This window comes from Corvus kubaryi, unplaced genomic scaffold (genome assembly GCF_017639235.1).
Source record: "Corvus kubaryi isolate FWS band 111438036 unplaced genomic scaffold, C.kubaryi_AGA036_p1.0 37236, whole genome shotgun sequence".
NCBI lineage: Eukaryota > Metazoa > Chordata > Aves > Passeriformes > Corvidae > Corvus > Corvus kubaryi.
This window is the reverse complement of record NW_024581067.1, coordinates 1,268,497-1,292,807: the sequence shown is the minus strand read 5'-3', so window position 1 is coordinate 1,292,807 and position 24,311 is coordinate 1,268,497. Positions and strand designations below refer to the sequence as shown.

General features: G+C 41.4%; 1 protein-coding gene across 3 annotated transcripts in view; it reads left to right on the top strand.

Annotated features, from left to right (window-relative positions):
• VCAN (versican) overlaps window positions 1–24,311 on the top strand; it is a 98,632-nt gene that overhangs the window by 55,402 nt on the left and 18,919 nt on the right. For all 3 annotated transcript variants that reach the window (XM_042023052.1, XM_042023053.1, XM_042023055.1), the window contains 3 exons: window positions 9,711–15,260; window positions 17,389–17,502; window positions 18,944–19,057. In XM_042023052.1, coding sequence (XP_041878986.1) covers window positions 9,711–15,260; window positions 17,389–17,502; window positions 18,944–19,057 — 5,778 coding nt within the window. The remainder of the gene's footprint in view (window positions 1–9,710; window positions 15,261–17,388; window positions 17,503–18,943; window positions 19,058–24,311) is intronic.

Genomic DNA, 24,311 nt, shown 5'->3' with positions numbered 1-24,311 from the left:
CCATGTTAGCACAGGATGGAGTTTGTGGCAGTAGTTTAAAGTCAAAAATATGTCTCCCTCTGCTGATTTTCAGTAAGGCTACCACAGCAAGGCATCTATTTTTAGCTGTAGTTGGCTTAAAACCTTTGATCTCAATTACTGTCCAAGAGAAATGTCTTTTTCAAAAAAACCCCAAGTGTTTCTAAAAACAAATTAATATTTTCCCAGAACAAATATTCCAGTTTTGTCAGGGAAAAACAAAACAAAACAGAAAGAAAAGAAAGGTGAGATGAAAAAGGTTCTTGAAAGAAGAAATTATGTGATTACATGGTTAAAAAACCACTCATGCTCTGTATGCACTATTTGAAATTCTGTCTGATAGAGAGAAACATTTGTGTCACTCCAGCTGCAGCAGAGGAGCCTTTACAGACTTATGCTGATTTAACTGAGAATCTCTGGTTTATCCCTAGGCTGCTTTGGGTGTTTAATAACCAAAACAATTTTATTTATTAACTCCAATCGATAAATTTAAAGAATTTTTATCTTCTTTTTTTTTTTTTTTCAGAGGTAAGGGATGATACTGAGAATAATCCATTAGAATTGCAATTGCAGAATCCACTTTATGTCTTCTGAGTAATATTTGCAAAGCACAGGACTCAGATCTATGTGCAAAAATCCTTGTGCCACGTATGTCAATATTTATGCATGGAATTACTCTAATTACGTATTCTAAAACTCATTTGCATTTAAGAAGTTATGAAGATCCCACAGTAACTTGAGTTATCACTGCCACTTCTGTAGCAACTAAATAAATTTTTGTACATGCAAAAGGGTCCAGGACAAGACTGTTTTCCCCAAACAAAGTTGTAGTCATATTTCAGTGAAGAAAAATGAAACACAAAAAAAAAAAATTGCCACCAGAAAACAATTGTGTCTTGCCACATGACTAATAGCTCAAAATAATGCCCCAAAAGAGCAGGGACTGCAGCCAAAGAATGTGACCAGGGGGCTTGTGCAGGCATTGAATTAAATTCTTACAAGGTACCTGAAAAAATGCTTTAGAAATGGTAGGACATAAAATGCCAGAAAAGCATCATGATAAGTGAAATAAACTTCTCCAGATATCTGTAAAAAGAGAATTTTGGGGTAGAGCAGGTGGGGTAATTGTCATCATAGCTTCAGTTCTTAGAAAAAAAGACATTTCCTTCCTTCCTTCCTTTCCTTCCTTTCCTTCCTTTTCTTCCTTTCCTTCCTTTCCTTCCTTTCCTTCCTTTCCTTCCTTTCCTTCCTGTTTTGGAGCTTGAACTGCAAAATATTTTCTGGCTTTATTTTTGCCACATAAAATTCGTCTCAAGAGACAAATCAAGGAGGTAAAATTTAGTATATGCCCAGCATGTAGAACAACCTTTATTATTCCTAAAATAATGTGATGTCAACCTATTATTTTTCCCAAGCTGCCACATTAAGGAATATACTGCAAATTTTTTTTCCTAAAGCCAAGTGTTTTTGGTATTAGTGGAAAAAGGGAGAGGGGAAGGAATATTCCTTACAGCCCTGAGCAGCCGCAGGAGCACTCAAAGTGTGGGCATATGCTTTGAGATTCTAAGTGTATTCTGACTTTTGCCCCAGTTCATGTTGTGGTACATCAATTTTTGATTCTTCTTGCAGAGGACTCTCTCTCCTCATATTGGTAGGGCCAGAACTGGCTCTTTCTTGTGCCATCTTTGTCATGGCAGAAGCATTTGAGGTTCTCCCAATTAGTAGGATGTAAATGTAATGAAGGGATGGTGGTGAAGTGGGACAGGAAAGCACAAAATCCATTGATATCTCAGTGTTTCCACCTCAGTCGTGGAATATCACACAGGAAATAAAGGATGAAGTCATTTTGGTGAACAGTTGCTCTTTCCCAACCAGCTCTTCCTGCAGAGTTGGACTCCCCTCTACACACACCCAGACACACCAGCTAAGTCAGATACAGTCTGACTCCTTGCTTTGTTTTGGATTCCATCTGGAGAAAAATGATTTGTTGCATGACAACTGTTTGGGTTTGGGTTGTTTAGCCCTGCAGAGCTTCAGAATTGTCTTCTCTGTAGGCAGCAAGGGAGCTGCTGTCATTGGAAGGATGCTCACGTCCAGGACTGCTCAGGAGGAGGCACCATGGGCTGGAGTCGTGTTTTGGTAGTGACATATTGGAGCAGAAAGGAAGTGGGAATGACTGTGCTCAGAATGTTGCATGACAAATATCCAGGCGTTATCCAGGGAGCTGTATCCTGCCTGTGCTGGGGCTCAGCCTCGACACGGCAAAGCTGCCATTTTTAACAACTTGACATTTCACTCAGTCTGCTTCTTTTTAATGAGTTTATTGTCGGGTGGGGGAGACGAACGAAGGAAACGCCGGGTACTGCCAGAGGGCTCCACGATATGCTTTTATAATAAAACAGTTCCTTTCTTTGCGACATGGACTCTGCATCATCCTGTCTGTTGCTTTAGAGTTTGGCAGGGGTGAGTGAGCCCAGAGCCCTGTGCAGAACAGATGTCCACCTAAGTGACATCCACTTTCCACAGGTGCCTCTGGCTGTAGCCAACAGCTCCAGCCTGGGGGCCTGGCATGGTTGTAACAAGGCTGCAGTGCAGGAACGTGCCAGAAATTGATACTCATGGATTTAGCATGAAAACACCCAAATAAGGTAAAGCAGACGGACTGGATAAGGGAATTTCAGTAGGCAAGACTGACCACCCACCTTGAATTACTTTCAACTCTTACCCAGCCAGCTGTGCAAAAAAGTCACTCCTTACAATTACTTTCTTCCAGAAGTTTACTTGAGTCGTTGAGATTTTTATGCAAGGTAAATTTATGTATATATATGTGTAATGCAATCATCTCTTTTGACTCTCAGAGGGATAACAAAACATAAATTTTGATAAAATTTAGAAGGTAAAAAAACCCCCAACCAATCCAAACCCCAAACTATTGAAACCTGCCCTACATCCTTAAGGATTTGTAAAGGGAGCCAAAGTTAACAAAATTTTAGAAATATATATCCAGCTGGGAAACATTTTAAAGTGAACTAAATAAAACCTTTTGTTTATTTAGAGTGAACAGTAATCAAGAACTGGATTTTACTAGACCTCATCATATATACTAGTCATGTTAATGTGAGGTAGAAGGATTAAAAGCATCAAAAATTTAATTCTTTCTGGACTTTTTTTTTTAAAAACTTTTTTGACATAGGTGTGTATAATAGTAGCCATGTTTCTTTAATGCATTAGACCAGCTCCTTGGCAGTATTCCCACTTTTTCCTGAAGAAGAGAAGGGGTATGCCTGAAGCACTGTTGCACTTTGACTGTGCATAGGTAGGATAATGATACTACAAGATGGCACAAGTTAGAGGAATTGCATGTACTGAAGGCTGACGCTTGGAATTTTGCTTCAGCAGGAAATGTCTGTATTTCAAAATCCTATTTCTTTTGACATTAAATGAAAAGAACAATATATTAACAAAGAAAAAAAAATCCCTTTTCTGTGAAACAAAGCACTGCAAAAGATGTTGTCTGATTGGTTTATTTCTGTAAAATGGAATGGTTTTGTTCCAATTTAAATGTAATATCTTAAGGGGAATGGAACCCCTACTTAATAGAAAGGTTTTAATTTTTTTTTTTGTGTTGGGGACAGCTTGTCAAATCCCTTTTTTATTTCCTCAGTATGCTTTTAAAACAAAATATATTCAATGAAACTGACACATTCCTGTGGAATTGGTTGAGGTTTTGGATTTTTGTTTCTTGCTGTAAGAGTTTCAGCAAGCCATGGTCTTAAAGCTGCTCGAATCCATCCAGACTGCAGATCTGGTTCCTGGCAGAGCTGAGCTTCAGGGCAGTCAGTGCATGACATGAAGATGGTTAAGCCTTTCCTCATCCTAGATCCTCTCCCAAGCCCGGGTCTGAGGCTTCACTGGTCTTTCAGAGGGTTTGACCCGTTTTGACTCTCTTCTGCTTTGAGGATTCCTCATCGTTTTCCAGGTGGAGTCTGGATTTTAGCGGTCCATGGGCTCTCTCTGTGGGTAACCTTTGCGATCCCACAAGGAGCATCCCAAAAATGTGCAAGGATTTTGAAACAGCACTTTAAAACCATTTACATGTGTATGCATGTCTTTTATTAACATTTTCATAGAACCATAGAATCATGGAATGGTTTGGGATGGAAGGGACCTTAAAGCCCATCCAGCATCACCCCCTGCCATGGGCAGGGACACCTCCCACTGTGCCAGGCTGCTCCAAGCCCCAATGTCCAGCCTGGCCTTGGACACTCCAGGGATCCAGGGGCAGCCCCAGCTGCTCTGGGCACCCTGTGCCAGGGCCTGCCCACCCTGCCAGGGAACAATTCCTGCCCAATCTCCCATCCAGCCCTGCCCCCTGGCACTGGGAAGCCATTCCCTGTGTCCTGTCCCTCCAGCCCTTGGCAATTGTCTCTCTCCAGGTTTCCTGCAGCTCCTTCAGGCCCTGCAAGGCCCCAGTGAGGTCAGCCCAGAGCTTCTCCTCTGCAGGCTGAACAAGCCCAGCTCTGGCAGCCTTTCCTCCCAGCAGAGCTGCTCCATCCCTCTGATCAACTCTGGCCTCCTCTGTGCTCACTCCAACAATAACTAATAACATTTTAATCTTCATGTAACTCTATTGAAGCCAAACCCAAAACATTCTGATTATCAAGTGCAGGAAATAATTTGACTAATGCAAACTCTTTTGATTTTTCATGCCAACCTGTCTCGTGAATATGGGTTCTTGATGGTGAACGTTATGGATTTTGTGGTAGTGTCACATTATGCAGTGAAGTACTTTTGAAACAGAGTCCAAAATGGTTGTAGTCGTCTCCTTAAAATCTCTTTCTTTTTTTTTCCTATTCAGCTGTATTCTTGTCAAAATATAGGGCCTTATTTAAAGTCCACAGAACATTTTATGTGAATTTCATGGCTTTATCAGACCTCCAGTCCTTCTGCAAAAGACTGGACTGTACTACTGCTCACAAATAACTCAGCATGTGGGTCTGAAACAATAAGTGGACAGATTGCAGGAGTGTGAAATTCTGTTATCTGCAGGATGCCGGATTAGATGTTAAGAGCCCCATTTTGAAAGAGACTTCACAAAACCATAACTCTTCTGAATGAAATATTTTGTGTTTAGAACGTTCGGGAAACATCGTAATATGTTTTCTGTTTAATTCCCTATTAATTCTTCTTCAGACGCTTATCTGATGGTTTTTGAGGGAGAAAAGGCTTTTTACTGCCTGCCCCCTCAAAGATGGTGTTGGAGAAGCTCTTCGTAGAATATTAAAAGTCTTCTTGAGAAAAGAAATATTGCTGCACGTTACACATTTTTGGATGTGTGCAGACGTTATCTCGCGCGCCAGTAACAGGGAGGCAACTTTTCTGTTTGATCCACTGAAAAACTGACGTGGGTTTGGAACCAGTTGTGATGGATGGGAAGGGTTGTAACAAAAATTAATGACACCATGGTCAGTGGCTCTGTGGTTCTGTGCAGTAGCAGGCTAAAATCGCCCTGTAGCCAGAGGGATTTCCATTTCTTACGTGTAAGAACTCTTACTGAGATAGATGCCTGTTCCTTGCAGGTCATTTAGAACATCTAGATGTATTAAATGGATTAAGAAACACTCTGTGCTGCATATACAACCATCCACCTGTCCTCTCCATCTCCGTTTCAGTGCATACCTCATCACTTCCCTCCAAAAGAGGCTTTGCTGATAAATCTCTCCCAGGACTTGTTTGGGTTGGCACTCTGAGCTGACAACCCTTGGCTCTGCTCCTTTTTAGCTACTTGTTTTCCCTTTCCTTCTCCTGGAGTCAGAATAACAAAGCAGCTCTTTGAGAAAGGGCTCCTTTTGGCTTGTTTTCCGTGAGCTATTGATAAGCATATTTCATAGCCATACTCCTTCCCTTTAAAGGCCTGGTTTCATCTCTTTTTAGTAGTCTTTGGTCTGTTTTACCTGCAGCTGGAATGGGTGTGAAATATGTAGGAGCAGCATAAGTCAGTGGCATCTAGACTGTTTAAAACTAATTCGAGTGTTTGTGTTCCTGCCCTCAGGGTCTAACAGACCAGTTCAACAGACACAGACTTTTTCCTCTATATTCATATTTTATGGTAGGTTTTCATCTCAGTGTCTTATACCCAGTTGACAAGGATGTATGAGCCACATCATTATGTAGATTATTTGCCATCTCAGGAGTTTAAGAGCATTTTTCATAGCTCTTAACCCTGAGCAACCTGAATGAGAACACTGAATAATCAAACCTGTAGGAAGGAAAAGAATTTACAATTAAAAAAAAAAAAAATCATTCAATTTCATTCTTTACTGTCTTCTGAAAATCTCATCTTCGGAAAAAAAACCCAAAAACCATACAAAAAAACCTCCCAAAGACACTTATTATTTAATGGAAGAGCCTCCTGAATGTCTATTATCAGAATATCTTACCTTTTGCTAAGGTTCTTTTCTGTGGATTTTTGTGGCATGTGGGATCTTGAAAAAGCTAACAAAGTAAAAGTAGGGTCTGATAGAGATCTCTGCATGTGTAAGAATTTGTATTTGTCTTCTAGGTGAATTTGGAACAGATGTTGTTCACTAAATTTATTGCCTACCATAAATGACTTAGCGTGAGCTACTAATTTGAGGGACTCCCAGGTGTGCGCTGCTGAAAAAATACTTCACTGTTGGTCAGAACTTGTTAGTCACGGTGCCCTCCTACAAATTACAGCCCATCCAGTCCCATCCAGTCTTGATAATTTATTTTTTTTTAATGGACAGTTTCTGTGCAAAGCTGCATGCTTTGTCGCATGGTCTTAATTGCTGTGTATGAAATAATAATTAATCTTTATGGCACACCAGTCTAATACACCAGGTTGTTTCGATGCCTTTTCCTGGTCTTAAAATCAAGAGTCAGACACGGTTAGAAGGGGAAAAGGGATTTTACCTTGGTATTTATTTTAAGGGTCCTTAGGTGCACACGTCCAGGTCGAATGCACCGAAATGCACCCCACTGAATGCCCACCCCAAAGGAGTGGGTATAACATTATAGGTGTTACTAATTAGCAGATCTATCAAAGATTCCCCAGTGAGAGGCTCAAGTGAGCCCCCCTCCCCAAGGAGCCTTCCCCTGGATAGTTCCATCTTGGTTTACAGAATGTGTTCTGGAGAGGACCTTGGGGTCTGGGGCACACTGATCCCTGGCTGTGAAGCTTCTAAAATGTTGAGTCTCTCAGCTTGACAAACAAGTCTAAGAATGTAGGCAAAAAGCACTGAGAATACAGAAGTTGTAAAAAGGGATAACAGGGGTATAAAAGAAAAGGCAAAAAATCTTCATGGCATCAGTTTATACAGATCCCTCCTTCAGCACAGGGCACCTTTCCTGGCCATGCACATTTCTGTGCATGGTTCTCTGGTTCTGTGGGGGGGTGCAGTTATTTTATAGTGAATTTACTGAGAATCAGAAATTCTCAGAGCTCCCTACCAGCTCTGTCTTGGCATTCCTCTCTCACTGACTGAATTCCCATGGGTTTTTGCATGCACAGATTTGAAAGGAAGGTGTGAAACTTCTGTCTCAACTGAAGCTCCTGCTTTTATGAAAATGTGGTTTCTCGATATGTCCAGGGTAGCCTTTAGCTGAAATTCGTGGATTTTGAAAGGGTTGTTATTAGACATGCTCCTCAAAGTCATACTGCCAGTCTTGGAGAGATTACCAAATTCCTGCTTTTCACAAAATTTGAAAGGGAGATCTGGGAAAGCTCAAATAAATGGTTGCAGAAACTTTATTCTTCTGTGGCACTGGGCAGCCTTTCCAAATATTTCTACTTTACTGGAGAAAAATATTCATTCTTTACAAGCATTGCATAAAGTAACTCCCAACAAGCACACGTGAGGGAGAGAGAAGAAATCTCAGCACCGTAGTCATCTAATAGCGCTGTCATAGCACAGGGTAAACACCAGGCTTCTCTGGGCAATGTACAACAGCCAAGCAGAATCCAGGTTAAAAACAACCTTTTTTTTGTTTCACAGGGAGCACTGAGCTTAGTGCTGCACAAACTTGACACTGTAGTTGAAATAAACAATGCTGAAGGTGATTTATTCTCTGTATTCTTCAGCTGGAGCTTTAGCAAAGCTCAGATCCAGTAATAGTTCATGAGTTTAGCTGTAAACACAGTGCGAGACACTAGAACATTAATTCTCAGTGGAGTTGCAATGACCTTTTCAAAACCAAATTGAAGTCAATTTGCACACACAAGCCAGCCCAGGACAAAGAATCACAAACCTTTTGTAGTGTTCTGTGTCAGTTTAACTTGATTGAATACATTCTTTTCCAGAATGATCACCTGATGATTCTGTCTCTGAGGACTCAGTAGTAACAGAGGTTAAATGATCTTCATAGGTAGGAGAATTACTTCAAATTGATGAAGTGCTTAACCTCAGGTTCTCATTGTTTTAGGTCTTGTGGATAGTTTTAGTGAGGAAGATTTGCTTAAAAAATGGAGCTCTGTCACGTACTGGAGATATTTTTTGGGAAGCAATTGTTGCTGACAGTGCTGTAAATTGGATGTGGACAAAGCTCCACTGGCTGTACCAGTTTGTACCAGCAAAGAAAGCAATCCTCTCTGGGCAAAATGGTCATAAACATAGATCCAGAAGAAAGAAACACTGATGGAATAGGATTTCAGCAGGGTTTCCAATTTCAAGTCAGTTGGCCAAGCTGGAAATACGGCTTTTTTTTCTGAGTCTGTTGTATCCCTTTTTTTTTTTTTTTTTTAATTTTGTTTTAATTAGGATAGCTTCCATTGTCTGGAACAGAAGGTTTGAAGTAATGTTTTTGCTGAAAGGGCAAGTTTAAATAGTGTCTATGGAATCTGGGGTCATAAATCTTGGAGGAATTCAGGAGGCTTTCTGCAGCTAAAATCTTGCCTTCTTAGATCTTCTTTCTTCCTTTTTATCTCCCTGGCCACCTAGAAACAAACTGTGAGAGGTTTTCAACCTGTGGGAGTGTGTAAATAATTCAGTGAGTGGTAAACAGAAGAAAATTACTGCACTTCATTGATGTTACTGTCTGAGTGGGAGTTGACTTTCGAATCTGTGATATTTTTTTCTAATTTGCTGCATAATGCTTTAAAATTCAAAGTAGCAACAAGTTTGCAAAGCACGACATTGTTCACTGACCTAGGATCCAAGTCTAGTGAGCAGAGTGATGTAGATGTTTTGGTGCTCCTAGTAATTTGAATTACTATATACTAAAGAAAAATGGAGATGCAGAGGGAGTTTTTATATGTCTTATTTTATTTTAGCCTTTGCCTTGCTTAGCTTTGTCTCAGTTCAGTTATTGGTAAAGGTTAGTTAGTGTCTAAATCCGTGGAAACAGTTGCAGCAGGTTGGTCTGAAAAATGGTTTTTCATCTTTGCTGAAAACTGTAGAAGGTAACTCAGGCATGGGTTTGGGACCAAGGACATGTGGAAATCAACAGTACTGAATAATCAATGTGTTCAATATGCAGAGAGGCTCCAACTAGAATGTCACACACCACGGCAGAGTTTAACTTAGTGTCAATAGAGGAACACACTGAATTTACAACAAATTACTGAATTTCTGATTTTTTTGGTTTTGGGTTTTTTTTTCTCTGATGGATTTCTTGTACTTCATGTGTCTACTGTCACTTAGGGATTATGAAAAGCTCTCTTTTTCTTGCAGATCACCCGGTGAATGAATTTTTGGATCTGTTCAATCGCCACATGCTTCCTCATGCAGTAGATGAAACCCACATTGATGCAGAGTCAGCTCAGACTGAACCCTGTACTTCAGACTCTGTGCAGGATTCGTCTGAATATATAATACTGGATCCTTTCTTTCCAAACTATGCAGAGTTTGAAGAAGATGAAGACTGTGAAAATACTACTGATGTTACAACTCCTCCAGCTTTGCAGTTCATCAATGGGAAGCAACAAGTTACGAGTGCACCTAAAAGCACAAAAGCTGAGGAAGCGAGGAGTGACCAAATTGAAAGTGTTGCACATTCCAAAAATGTGACCTTTTCTCAAATCAATGAAACAAACACATTTATAATAAATGAATCTGAAGCTTCTGGTACTATGCAACCAAGCAAAGCTGGAGAAGTTATAGGGTCATTTGAGGTTACACAACCAACGTCAGGGGCTGCAATGTTAGAACCTGTCTATAGTGGGGAGTCTGAAGTTGTTACAACAGATAAATCAGTAGCCACCACTCCTTCACACGAGCAGTCTCTGCAAAACAATAGAGAGACCATGACATGGCAGGGAACTGAGGAGAGCTCTACTAAAGGTAGCAAAAATATGCTTTTAATTTCTAGTGAATCCTCTGGAGATGGCTCCACCGAATCTGATCTGTCCACTTCAGCCTTAGAAATCACGACAGAAAGGAAAGAGGATGAAAAAAATTCTGGTATAACATCTTCTCCTGATGGATTTACTGTGGAAAGTTCTGCTGTAACTGCTTCTCTGGAGGCAGCTTTTATTCCTGCTACAGTAGATGAAGGTGTAACTGACCTTATTCCAGAAGAGGCAACCCCTGCTCCAGGAGACCATTATAAAACAACTATTAAACTTATCGCAAATTCCCCTGTTGAAAATATTCTGGAAACAAGTCATACAGCAAAGCCTGAGATGAGTGCTGCTTCTTTTATGGTTCTGGAAGGCTCTGGAGATGTAAAAGATAGCATCACTTTAACTTCAGCTGTGACAGAGGAAGTAGCAGTAACAGAAACACTTTCAATGAAAGACATTTCCTTGGGCTCCAGCACAGCACTGCCAACACAATTTTCTGTAACTGATTCAGGAATCACCTCTGCTTTGCCCAGAGCTATAAGTACTCCTTATTCTGCTTTTGATCAAAGTCCTGAAGTAACTGTTGCCACCACCTCTGTGTCTGAACTTATTAGGGAAAAAACATTTGCCAGCTCTCTTGTAACTGAAAAGGGTATTGATGATGAAAAAGAAATACAGACCACTGTTTATGCAGGTCACCAAAATTCAGCTACTGCTCCAGAGGAAAATTTGGATTTGAGTGAACTTGGGAGCACTACAAGTGAAGGTGGAACTGTAAGTCAAGAGCCACTCAGAAAAACAGTACCAGGTACCATAGGTTCTGAAATCAAAAAGGTCACCACCATTCCTCTCTTGAGAGAGAAGAAGCTTTTTGTAAATGAAGGATCAGCAGAAGAGCCAGCAGACATATTTTCAGGGGGTCCCACAAGCAAAGTGGTAAGTATTGGCTCCCCATTTATTGATCCAGGTTCTGGAGACATAGATTTTATCATTGAGTCTGCTACTTTGACTTCGGTTCCGTTAAGGCCTGTCACTGAAACACAAACAGAAAGGTATGAAGGAAAAGTTTACAGCACAGATGATGCTTCACCGAAGGATGCAACAACAGAATATGAAAAGCAGTCAAGAATAGATGAATCTGCAGTAACAGTTTTGAGTACTGGGTCAGAGAACCTCACAGAGGGGTCTGGAGTAGAAAGTCAGATGTACCTGGATATGTTTAGCACAAAAACCCCAGAAGAACCAAACAAGGAAACAGTACCAACCTACACAGCTCCTTCTGACATAAAATCTGGTTCTATAAGAGAGATAACATCTCACATTGCACCAGGAATTGACACTGGAGATTCAGAAACAGGTCAGGCCACATCATCTCCAGGATCAGTGGTCAGTAACAACCCTCACGAGGATGTGGTGACACACGGTACTGGCGGTATAAAAGCAGTAGCTGAACCTACAGAAAGCAAAGATGCAAAAGTTGGTTCTTCAACTGTCTCACTGGGCAAGATTTTCCTGATTGAGCATGGCTCTGGAGAAGAAATCAAAGATGACAGCAGCACCACAAAACTTATGTCTAATGGACCTACTGAAGAAATATTTGGAGGTCATTTCTCAATTACTGACCAGGGATCTGGAGAACCAGACACATCCACTGGATCATTTGCAAAAACAGCAGTTGCCCCTACCGGGAGACCAGAAACATGGGAGAAGGATGACAGACAAGCTGTCAGCACATCACCTCTGGATCTTGCCTCCACTACAGACACTGATGAGCAGGTCACAAGTTCTGAACATGAAGTAACCTCTGTGGGAACTGCATGGGACATGAGAACTGAAGAGAAAACCATTGATGAGCTGGCAGTGAGAACATTTTCCACGAAGATTCCTTTGATGGAAGAGATACATTCTGGGGAAGAGAGGCCAAGTGAAATTTCTCCAAAAGCTTTGGAATCTTCTGAAGAAACAACAACAGACCTGTTCTTTAGAAGTACACAGGCTAGCCATGTACACCCGGGATATTTACACGTTCAGACTCTCAGTCCATATTTGGAAGAAAAAGAATTAGAAACTGAACCTGTTAAAAAAATACTTTTGCCATTTAATGATGACAAAGTAACTGAGGCTGTAACAATTGAAAGGAAATTCATCAGCTCTCCAGTCATAGTTATAGAGCAAGAGGAGGAGCTGGTGCAAAACATTTTCCCTACAAAAGATATTCCCCGAACATTCCCGACACCTACGGAAGAAAAACTGTCACATGACGAGCTCATTGGTGATCCACTGTTTTCAGGACAGGGGTCGGGAGATGACCTTGCTGTTCTTCCTTCTGTAGTGCCATTTATTGTCGAGGAGATCAAGGCTACCTCAAGTCCTCAAACTTCCCAACACGCAAATATGGGACCTGAACTTTCCACTGACAAGACACAAGACTTTGAAAGAGGAAGCACTCCAGCAAATGCTGAAGTTAATGAAGAAGTCACAAGCGCTGTAGCTGAGCTGCTGCCAGAAACTGGAGACCAATTCCCCACCTCCACGTTCTTCAGCTCCCCAGCTTTAGCAGAAGCCAGCTCCAAGAGCTTCATCTCTAAAGAGATTGAGGACACCACGCATTATTTTGTTGAGAATGAAGAACCTCAGGAGAAGGAAACTGACTATAGGAGAGGAGAAAACGAAACAGACAAGACAACAGCCACTTCTAAAGCTATTTCTCAAGTGGAAAATTCACAATTTCTGATTAAAGGTGGCACAGCTCCTGTATCTGTTATACTGAATGGAACTCCCAATCCTGAAACAGAGGAATCTCCTGTAACATCAACAACAAAAGTGCCAGGCAGAGTATTACCTGAGAGCTCTGGGGAAGGATCTGGCTGGGCTGGTGTTTCAGATTCATCTTCCCCTGATATGTTTACTCATTTCTCAATACCCACTGTGTCCAAAGTAGAACTAAATGTTTCATCTAGTGTTCCTGGACGTGTTTATTCCAATGTTGTGACCACAGAGGCACCGAGAGATGGATCACAGACTGCAATCACACGGCTAGCCTCCCTTTTTACAGAAGAAACAGAGGTTGTTGCAAATCCATCTGCTGTTCATCCAAAGGCAGCTTCATCAGAAGAACTAACAAGCGACACTGGGTTATATGAAAAAATTATTCCCATGATTGATGACAAAAGAAGTGTTATACTGAACGTTTCTGTTTATGGTGATATTACCCTGATTGAAGAACGACTGCAAACCCCACCAGAAGAAACAACTATTATAGACATGGATCACCCAAAGTCAATGCCTGAGGATATAATAAGTGTGCAGACAATGCCAAATCATGTTACACAGTCAACATATGGATATGATGATAGCACAACAGCTGAAGGAGAGAACTATCATTCCACTCCCAAGTTTTCCATAGCCAAAGAAAAGACACTTGAATCTGGTTATAGTCTTCCTCTGACTACTTCCAGTCCACCAAGCAGAGAGTTGGTGACTTCTGGGCACAGACCAACCTCAGATGACATGGATTTGGGTTCAGGGAATGACGTGAATTTCTCCACAGAAACACCCACTACCACTGAACCCTCTGAACTGGGCATTTTCCTTCCCACAGTGCCATCTCTGGCAAGCCCTCAGGTACCTCACGAGTCTAAACCTGATGTAACCAGCCCCACAGAAGACACCTATGAGCCAAGTACTTCAGCAAACAACCAAGTAATAGCAGATCAGAGTGAAACAGTCTCTGGCTTTTCTGGGATGGGCCAAGAAGAACTGGCTGATAACCAGCCCGTGGTTCCTTCTCTTACACCGCTTGTAACTGGCGAGCCAGAAGAGGCTTTGACAACCGGCAGGCTTGAGTTAGGTGTTGTCACCACACAGCCTACATCCCAGCTGACAACTGTGTCACCTACCATGAGTGCAGGGAATCGTCCCACCATGTACATGAACATGAAATCAACATCAGCAGAGTACGAGGAAACAGATCCAGTGAGTTTTTATTCTGTTCCTCAAACTCCTAAATCCTCAGTAACTGTTCATTTAGTAAACGGAGTATCTGAGTATCCTGAGGTAGTCATTACGAGCACATCATCATCATCATCATCATCATCATCATCATCATCATTGTCATTGTCATTGTCATCATCATCATCATCGTCATCAAGGGATTCACATCAGTCCAATCATTCATCAGGAGAAATCTTCAAAGAGGTTAGTTCTGATATTACAGTAACATATAAACCACCCACTACTGACCTTCTTGACACAACAGAGCCTTCTCTGCTGGAGCTTTCTCCCGAGCCTGGTTTGGACAGCACAAGCACGGAAAGTACCCCTCACTTTGGTAGGCTTCTAACAGGCAGGCCAGAGGAGACAGAAATCCCTGTAACTGATTTAGCTGGTGAGGAAGAAGCTGATGTTTCTGGAGATTCTCCATCAACACGTGTCTTGCCTACTGCTTTTCTGAATTTTGGAGAAAGAGCGAGCACAGATGTTCCAAAAATCAGCACAACAAAAGTCGAGGTTTCGTCAGGGAGAGTGAATAACCCCCGCCAAGAGGAAGACAGGAGTACTGAGAGACAAAACCCTTGGCTTGCATCCACAACTGTTTCAGACTCACCCAACAGCATTGAAAGTGAAGGATTTAAGCCTGGCCAGGAAGCAGTGACAATGCTAACGTCGACTTCCCAGCTTTTAGAGGGAGGCACAGAAACACAATCAGCTTTGTTTGATCAGGGGGAGATCACAACCATCTCTTCTAACATTGCAACAAACAGCCTTGCCCCTGGAAACAGTCCCTACCAAAACGAGCCGTCAACAGTGAGCTCTGAGGAGCCAAGCACTGTGGAAGCCGTAACTTCGACATTTTCACTTCCGGAAGTCACAAACGGATCAGATTTCGTGATTGGCACCAGTGTGGGTTCAGTTGAAGGCACAGCAGTGCAAATTCCAGGTAACTTCCCAACTATGATCCCTGTTGTGTTATGTGTGTTGTGGTACTTGTGAAGGTGTTGCCCAAGCTCTGGTAAGAGGTGTGACAATCAGAGCTCCATGTGAAATGACAGTGGACCTCGTCAACCTCCAGCTGAGAAATCGGCCTGGTTGTGACTCTGCAAGGTGGAGGAGGATTGGGGGGGGTGCCAAAAAACCCAAGCCCAGTGACTTTCCATCGGTGTTTGCATCGTGGAGCTCTGGATCAGACTGGAGGTAACTAGCCAGTTCTAAAAGACAGGAAGGTAACATTGGCTGTGGTAGGGCATTCAGCTGGAATGATTTCATTTGCCAGTTTCCATGTTTCAGTTTTAATCTGATGGCTTTTCTTGTGAGCGTGGTGATAATTCTTACACAATTGGTTTATAGGTAGGGCTGTTTCTAACATCTTGACTTAAAAAGCAACAGCGAACATTTTAGGATCAGAGTTTTCTGTAAAAATCTTGACCTACAAGATAACTTTTCACAAAAGAGGAAACCAAGACATTGTTTTCAGCCTGTCTGTAGCTTTAACTGGTTGATACAGTGTCTGTCTCTTAAAAATTACAAAACTTTTTGTTAGATGTCATTTGCCACAGTATTTTTTTTCCCCATGATGGTTATTGGGCACCATTTCATCAAATACATGGGTGATGCTGGTAGAGTCACTTCAATTCATATTTTGTCTAGGTACAGCTGAGGAAAGAACTGAGCTGGCCAGATTTTGTAGGGTTTTCTATTATTTTTTCTCAACTAATCCAGGTAGCTGTCGATTTGAAAATGTTTACTGGGCAATTATCCAGTCTGTAGGAGGACAAACAGACAGCAAACACACAAAAAACACCATTAAGGTTCTTAACAGAGCCCACATTTGTGACTTTCAGTGAAGCAGTCCTAAAACAAGCACCCTGTCGAATGGATGGGATCAGATCCTTTCCAAAACCTCCAAGGTGAAATCCTTAATTACTTGATTACAATCCTAAACTTATGTACATAGGATTTCCCTCTGGGGGCTTTCAGCTGGACCTTCTGCATTCCCACACCTAGACAGGGAACTTGTTATTAAGAAGACTTTGAATGTCTAATTTGCAAAAGTAAAATAGATGTTCTTACTTTTTTTTTTTTTTTTTCCATAAATCGTTGTCAGATTGTTTTGGGAAAATGTGATCAAAAAATCTTAATTTTTCTCAAGCCTCTGACTTACAGAACTCTCTTACCCATTTTGTAAGTTTTCAAAGGCAGGGCTTTATTTTTGCATCCCACAAGGACTGTCTCCAGGATTTCCTTCTCTCTCTGAGAAACTAACTCTTAGAAATGGTTTAGTGTGTACTTGTTTGTGTGAGTGAGTGCTCCTAGGCATGAAATCGAATGCACATACCCAGGTATCTAAACTCAGTGGAAATAAACATCACTGGAAGGCATAAACCTCTTCAAGGAAATGGTATTTAAAAGCTAACTCCCGTAACAACCGAGGATTTCACAGCAGGTAAGTTTTCATCTTAATGTTTAGTCCAGTTACAAATGTATTCAGTGCCTTTGTTTGTAGTCTTTAAATGTATTTTTAAGAAAGGCAAGTGGGAAATACACATGTGAGAAAAGAAATAAGACTTTGTGGGCATTGACTGATTAAATATGAGGGAGCCAAACAGCAGCAGCCAGTCAGTATGTTCTGTGTACCCTGTCATTCTGCATAAACTAACCCTGTTCAAGAAAAAAAGCATTTTCCATTCATTTTGCATATGTTTAACTGTTTTCAGCTATAATTAATTGTCATGTCATGCAAACTAAATCCTCAGCAGAGTATCATGACTGCCAAATGCAGTACAGATTGCTGTGAAAAAAGTATAATTCTGAGAGTAATTTACATTGGTTTGTAGTAAATGCCATATTGTTGTTAACGTTGAAAGTAGTGATGCCTGAAGACAAGCTTTACTGTTTTATAAATCTTATTTTCAGTAGTTGAGTATGTTAATAGAGTTTCTGTAGCTACGGTAAAGCCTGCACCACCAATGCAGCAGTGAAGAAAGATTTTTTTTTTTCTCCCAAAAATCAAAAATACACCATTTGCTTGAAACTAGGGAGTCAAATTCCTTTTTCTACTTGTTTAACAGGCCAAGATCCATGCAAGAGCAACCCCTGCCTCAATGGTGGTACCTGCTACCCACGTGGTTCCTTCTACATCTGTACCTGTCTGCCAGGTTTCAACGGGGAGCAGTGTGAATTAGGTAATCTGGTGCCATCTGGGTGCTGATTAACTCAGGTTTAAAGCTGTTGTACATGAGATCTGGTGTGGTTTGAAGTTGAAGCCTGCATGGACATTTGAAAAATTCTACACTGAGGCCCTACTTCAGGACAATTGAATGGAGAGTTCCCCATCTTCTCTCCCATTTTCTCTCTCCCCATAAAGTGCACAGATTTGTGCACTTTAACACAGGAGTTAAAGGAGATGTAAATGGACTGCAGGAGCTGGAATTCACAGCGTTGAATTCCAAAACACACCAAATAAAACAAAATAGACATTAATATTTGGGATAGTTCCCTAAGAGCTTCACATCGTTATTTGAAAGGATGGTAAAATAAAACTGATCCCAAACGTGGCTGTGAAGCTGAGCACTGAACACAAACTTGAAAACTTTTGCAGGAAAATTTAAATATTATCATAATCGTATGCATCTTTGGTATAAATGAGTATTTTGGTAAAAATTCCAGCTGAGAAACCTCTTCCAGTTTCCTGTGACATCTTTGCACCTCCTGTGACTGTAGATTTCAAGAGACTCACCTGTACAGTTCAGACTAACCAGCTTTTCCCTCCAGAAAGCCAGCCAAAGTATGATAAAATGACTGGACCTCGTGTAACATTTGATCAGAGCATATTTTAAAATAGAAATATATTTTTTTAAAGCCTTCCAATGATGCAGCAATTATTTCTAGTTGTTTGTTGGTTTGTGGATAAGTCCAGCTTCTTTCTTGTATTTTAATGAGCGAACGACTACCAGCAGTTCACTTTTGGATGGAGATGTTTGCAAACTCTGCATTGAAGTTTAAGCTGCGATTGTTTCAGAGGAGCAGCACTCATTAGGAAACATCACATGATCTTTATGAAGACACATACTAGCTTATAACTGGTGCAGAAGCAACTTGTGCTGAAAATAATTATATAAAATGAAGTTTTGCTCCAATTTAAAACGTGAAGACAAGGTATTTTAGCATCTAGAGGACGCAGGGATAGTTAGTTGTTTACTGTTCAAGACCATGAGTGCTATGATGTTTTGTCCTTCTCTTGATAAGATTAGACAAGGAAGAAATGAGAAATGCAAACCAATGCCAGGGCCTGCTGCTCTGCAGATTGAAATTAGCAGTCTGTTTAATGCTACATGATAAGAGTTCCAATAATTGAGTTTGGTGAAGACATTCGAGGTCCCTGGTGGTTAATGGGAATTTTTGTTGTGCCAGGGTCACATGCACAGGTCAAGTTTTCCCCCAGGAGAAGGCTGCACGCTGCATGGCATTCCTCTTTCTCACCCACACAGTGACCACTGGGATCTTTTGCAATACCTCATTCTTCTGCTCTGAACTGGTCCCAGTCACCAGCGTGACTAAGGCTGCAGAACATTTCCCTCCTGGGAGCTGGGTGGGTAATAAAACCACTTCTATTTTGTGCTGCAGATATCGATGAGTGCCAGTCCAACCCGTGTCGGAACGGAGCCACGTGCATAGACGGCCTCAACACCTTCACCTGCCTGTGCCTGCCCAGCTACGTTGGGGCTCTCTGTGAACAAGGTAAGGGCTGTCCCCTAACCTGTGCTCCTGGACACCCATTTCCATCCCAACAGCCCTCTGGAGTAACGGGGCAAAGCCTCCTAAAAAATGAGAAGGTGGAAGAAACTGACAAAAATCTGCGGGAAGTCACCAGTAGTGAGGAGAGCTCCTAATTTTTGTTAGACTTCCCTGACTTGTGGCTCAGGGTTTTTCCCCATCTCTCATTTTGCACAATCCCTATTGACATGCTAACCTGAGTGGAAGCCATGCTGCGAGGTACCCAATATAAACTGATATATTGGGCAAGTTCTGTGTCAAAACAGCAGCTCTCAGGTGTTGCTTTTCAGCGACAGTTTTCAGGTGGCTCCAAGCCTGCTTGCTTTTGTTGGCTTGCAAACTGCTGGGAAGGCACATAATGAGGCTCTCTCATTACTGTAGTGATACCTAATGATTGGGAGCAGAGTTACTTTCTGGCTGAGTGTTTCTCTTAAAGAATCACATGTAGTGTAAAAGACTTATCAGAATCCATCACCTCCAAAAAAGCATCAGTGAGATGTAGGAATAGTTTAATGAATAAGACAGATTATATATTCATCCACTAGGGACCACAGCTTTGACAACTTCATCCCACAGTTTTTGAAATTATTTGTTCAGGGATTATTTTAGGAAAAGTAGGTGTAGGATTATCATTACAAGGAGATTGTAAAAGGCTTTCTAAGATGGAGAAGTGAAATAAAGACTGAAAAGCCAAGTGCCTGTAGTTGTCAGAAAATTGCCTGCAAGAAACCCCACTGCATTCACAGGAAACATTCACAGTGCAAGATGCTTACTCAATATGTGGGAGGAGGAATAGGGTAGCAACATTTGTTCTGTCAATAAAATTAATGAAGGCATTTCCGTTGGGAAAAAGGAATGGTGTATTAAAGTGTACTGGCTAAAGCTTATGAAATTTTTTTTTCCTTTTTCTTCAGCTGAATGATTTTGGTCACAGGTGAATGAACTAAACCTTTGGATTTGCCTAATTAATATTGTGTATTTTCATGTCTGTTTCTCAGCTTCAGTGAAGAGTGGTTTGCAAACTCTTCCAGCTCAACCTGTAGAGATTTGTTTGTTAGATATGAAAAATCTCAGTGCTGATCAGCTCCAGCATTTTCACTGTTTAACCTTTTCAGCAGTCTGGCTAACCTTGTAAGTTGAGAAGGCTTTCTGAATCTTGTCTCCCAAATTAAAAATTGATGGTGTTTTCACACCAAAAGAAATAAATGTTCTCACTCCCTTCCTCCTCCCCTTCATTCCAGCAAATCCATAGCAGTCAGTGGCTCTGACTGCCATGGTAGCTTTAAGCTGCTTTTTATGACCAACCTGAGAGTGCATTTTAGGTGGTTAATGGGAACATTTCCTAGTTTGTCAATCAGAACCAGAGCTGTGCTCTCTCAGCTTTGGAATTTAAATTTCCTCCACTTAAAGTCCTGCAGTGGTTTGGGACTTGGGAAAAGGTTTTAGTGCCAAATTTCCACTCCACCAGACAAAATAAAACTGTGTTGGCGATTCAGACATGGTTGTCTGGCAAGCAGGCTTTATTTCAAGGCATCAGTCCTGACCTCACTAGATTTAAAGACCAGCCAGGATGACAGAATGTGCACCTCGGTGCCACAGGAAAGGTGGAGCTCAGCACACCGAGATTATATTTCATTACTTCTTTTTTTTATTATTTTTTTTAAAATTTCAAATATACTATTCATTTCACAAAGCTTAAAAAAAAAAAAAAATCAGGCTGAAGGGATTTCTTAGGCACAGTGCAGAGCATTCAAAATGCCGTGGGAGGGAATGGAATCAGGGAGCATTCACTGCCGTTGGAAATGAAGCTCAGAGTAGGAGATGACCACATCTGCACCCACTACACTTGTGCAGAAAAAAAATGCAGAGCTCAGAATTTCACCCAAATGCCCCTGTGGGACTGCTCTGGACTAAGGGATCTTCGGCAGGGGTATCATGCTTGTGTCAGCATTTGGAGGGGACAGCGCAGCTGCACATCAGGGAGCTCTGGCAGTGGGGAAGTTAAAGGAACCTTCTGGGTGATCTAATCCAGGCTGAGGCAAATCAGTCCTGAGTCTCAGGGAGCTGGAACTGGCTCCCTGACAGCCCTTCCTCTTGCCAGGTGGAAAGGGTTCAGCAAACTGAGCTCGGGAACATCTTCCTGAAGAGGGCTGCATTTGATGCTAGAAATAGTGCAGCTGAAAGTTCCTTGAAAAGTTGCTTTTAAACTAGATTGTTAGCTCAGTTAAGACAGCACCACTTCTGGTGCATGTGAGATTAAAAGGGATAATATCTTCTTTTGCCCAGTGCCTGTATCTTTTTAAAGGAAAGATGCATATTTTACTTGTCACTTCATGACATTTGAACATCACCCCTTAAAATTCAGAAATATCCCCAAAACACTATTTCAAAGAGTGACTGCAGGCTGCAGTAAATCTTGGTGTGAGTTTTATTCTGGGAGAGCCATGAGTCTTTCCATTGTCATCCCTCTGTGAAAGGCCCCTATGACAACTCTCAGGAAATGGTAGAGACTTGCAATTTGAACCTCAGTTTTAAGGGCGAGTTCTCTTTATGAGAACTGGATGAGCTCCTCTGTGGATTTTCCTCTTCCTTCCTTGGCTGGCTAGACTTTCCTTTTCTTTTTCTCCTTTTGCTGCTCTAGCTGGTGTCTACCTGCTCTCAAGGAGTGTTTTAAACTCAAGGTTTGGCTTTCTTGCAGCTGGACATGTGCGCAAAAACGGCACATGTGTGTTTGTAACAGGACACGCCTCCTCGGGGTAATTCAACCAGCTGTTCCCTTCCAGGTTTTGAAAACAAAAGAACTGTGGTTTTCAGCCACCCTATCAGGAGCCGTGTTTTGTTATAAGCCAAGTTCATTGTTTCAATGTCTGTGATTACTCCAATCTCATTTAATTCACTTTGTTCCCAGGGCTTGGTTGGTTGGGGTTGAAGTAGTTGAGAGGGGCTGAAGGAAAAGATAATTTCTGAAGACAGATGGTGTCTTTCTGATGTCTATCAGCTGAAAAGGGATTATTTTGGATATTTACTAGAGAAATATTTACTAGAGAAAAGTTTCTCCTCAAGATGTGTGGGCTAAGTGCCTCCAGCATTTCCTCATTAGCTGAAGGCAGAGGGTCACTGATAAAATTCACAGCTGAGTAAGACTCTCATTATGTTCTGGTACCTGTGCCAGTCTTTATTTCCTTTAAGCCTCTTCTGGAATTTCTTTAAAGACAAGGGACCTATTGTCAGCAGCTATTGAAAAAGCAGTACCTATTTATGTATCAAACCTACAGAGAACTCTTTTTTTAATGCGGTATTTAGGGATGTTGTTACACATGTCCAACTGCAGTTACAGAGAACAGAAGCTGTGAGAGCAACTCCTTGCACACACCACTGAAAACCCCTGTAAATTGTCATAAATCCTAGATGCATTTTAAAACACCACAAGTATGGTGAGCAGTGTTTCAGTCTTTCCATCACATGCTGGAATAAGGTTACAGAAATCTGTGATTGGGTACACAATGGGAAGTTAGTGCCTGCACCTACTCTGCTCACTGTGGTTGGGTCAGAAAATTTACAGCCACCTGCAATTAGGGTCTAGTGGTTCAGTAAAGGCACAAAAAATTTATACCCATAGGGAACCCTTTTACCTTTGTGTCACCCTTTCATCTTTCTTCATTGAGTAAGGGATGCACGCTGGGCACAAAGCACTGCAGAGGTGAAACTGTCCCCACATTTTTACTTGCCTGGTTTGCATTTTTCATCCTCTTGAATCTTCCTTGCCCTATTCGTTTTTTCCCTCTTCTTATCAACCTCTCCTATTAAAAAAAAAAAACAAAAAAGCAACTCCCGAAAACGCCAACAACACAAACACCAAAAGCAAAACTCCCCCAAAAACAACCCCAGAATTCCCAACCACTCCCTAAAACAAAAAAATTCTCTTCTCCACCATCTAAAAACATATGTATTTTACAGCCATCTGTATCTGTTCTGTCCCTTTTTTGGTTGTGTTTGTTTGTTTGTTTGTTTTAAGGTTTGGGATACACACCGGCACAGAAGTTACTTAACTTTTACCTTTGTCACTGCTTGGCACCTTTTACCCTAAGAAGAGCAATTGTATTATTCATGAATCATGCTAAAGCAATTATATCTCATTTTGTGAATGCAGTCCTCTCAGTTTTGTGTTTTCAAGCCTCTTTGCCTCCCCAGTGTGCCTTTCAGCAGATCTTCTCTCAAACCCTACACTTCTTCCCTAGCAAAGGCCAGGGAAGGCTTGATTAGAATAGCCTGGAAATCCTCTCTGGCCACGTTTTTCTCTGCTCCTTGATATTATCTGACTTGTTTCCTGTGGGACAAAGGAGTCTCTGAACAAGATAAATAATAAAATCTTAAGTGCCTTCGCAAAGGACATAGGTCTGTTATTCAGCCTTGTGTGGTTAAACAAATGTTCTAGAAAACCCAAGGCAGACTAAACTTTAAAAATCACCTAGATGCCAGAGATTAAAGCTGTGTCTGCAGCCTACATCTCACACAGAATACAAGAGGGAAAGAAATGAAAACTAACAATTTGGTTAGATAGATTACATTCCTTTATTCGTAGCTGGGATGACTCAAGGCAGAAACAGTTTTCTACAGTTCAACTTCGTGGAAATAGAAGGAGATAATCAGTGTAAGCTGTATTATGCCTTTGCATTTGGTACATTTGTGTCAATACTGATGACTTTTGCGAAATTATTTTGATACCAGACTCCTAAGACAATGACTACATTATTAGAGTCAGAGAAATTCTGACAAGCCTCTGATGTGATATGATTGCACTTTGAAATCCATTTATGCACAGTAAAATCTAGTTTGTGTCATGGGGGATTTAAACCCTTTTTTTAAAAAATAGACACTTTGGTGCGTCAAGATGAAAATGGCCTCTTCCTGCTGTGAATTAAGAACCAGCTCTGTGCTGTGAAAAACTATTTCACAGTTGTTTTTTAGGTGGTAGCAGCTCAAACCTAAGTAATCACTGAGTTAAGGTATTTGCAGTCACCAGCCCTTGGCATATTCTGCAATATTTGGCTGTTTCTGTACTAATGCAAAAAGAGCCCTTTTGGCCAAAGCATTGTTATTGACCAGTGGCTACAGTGACTTACTGAACCTGAGAAATCCAGTTCCCATCCCAGAGCATCTCCACAGCTCTGGAAAGGCCGGAACAGCTGGCTTCAGATGCAGTTTTGCTCGGGGGATT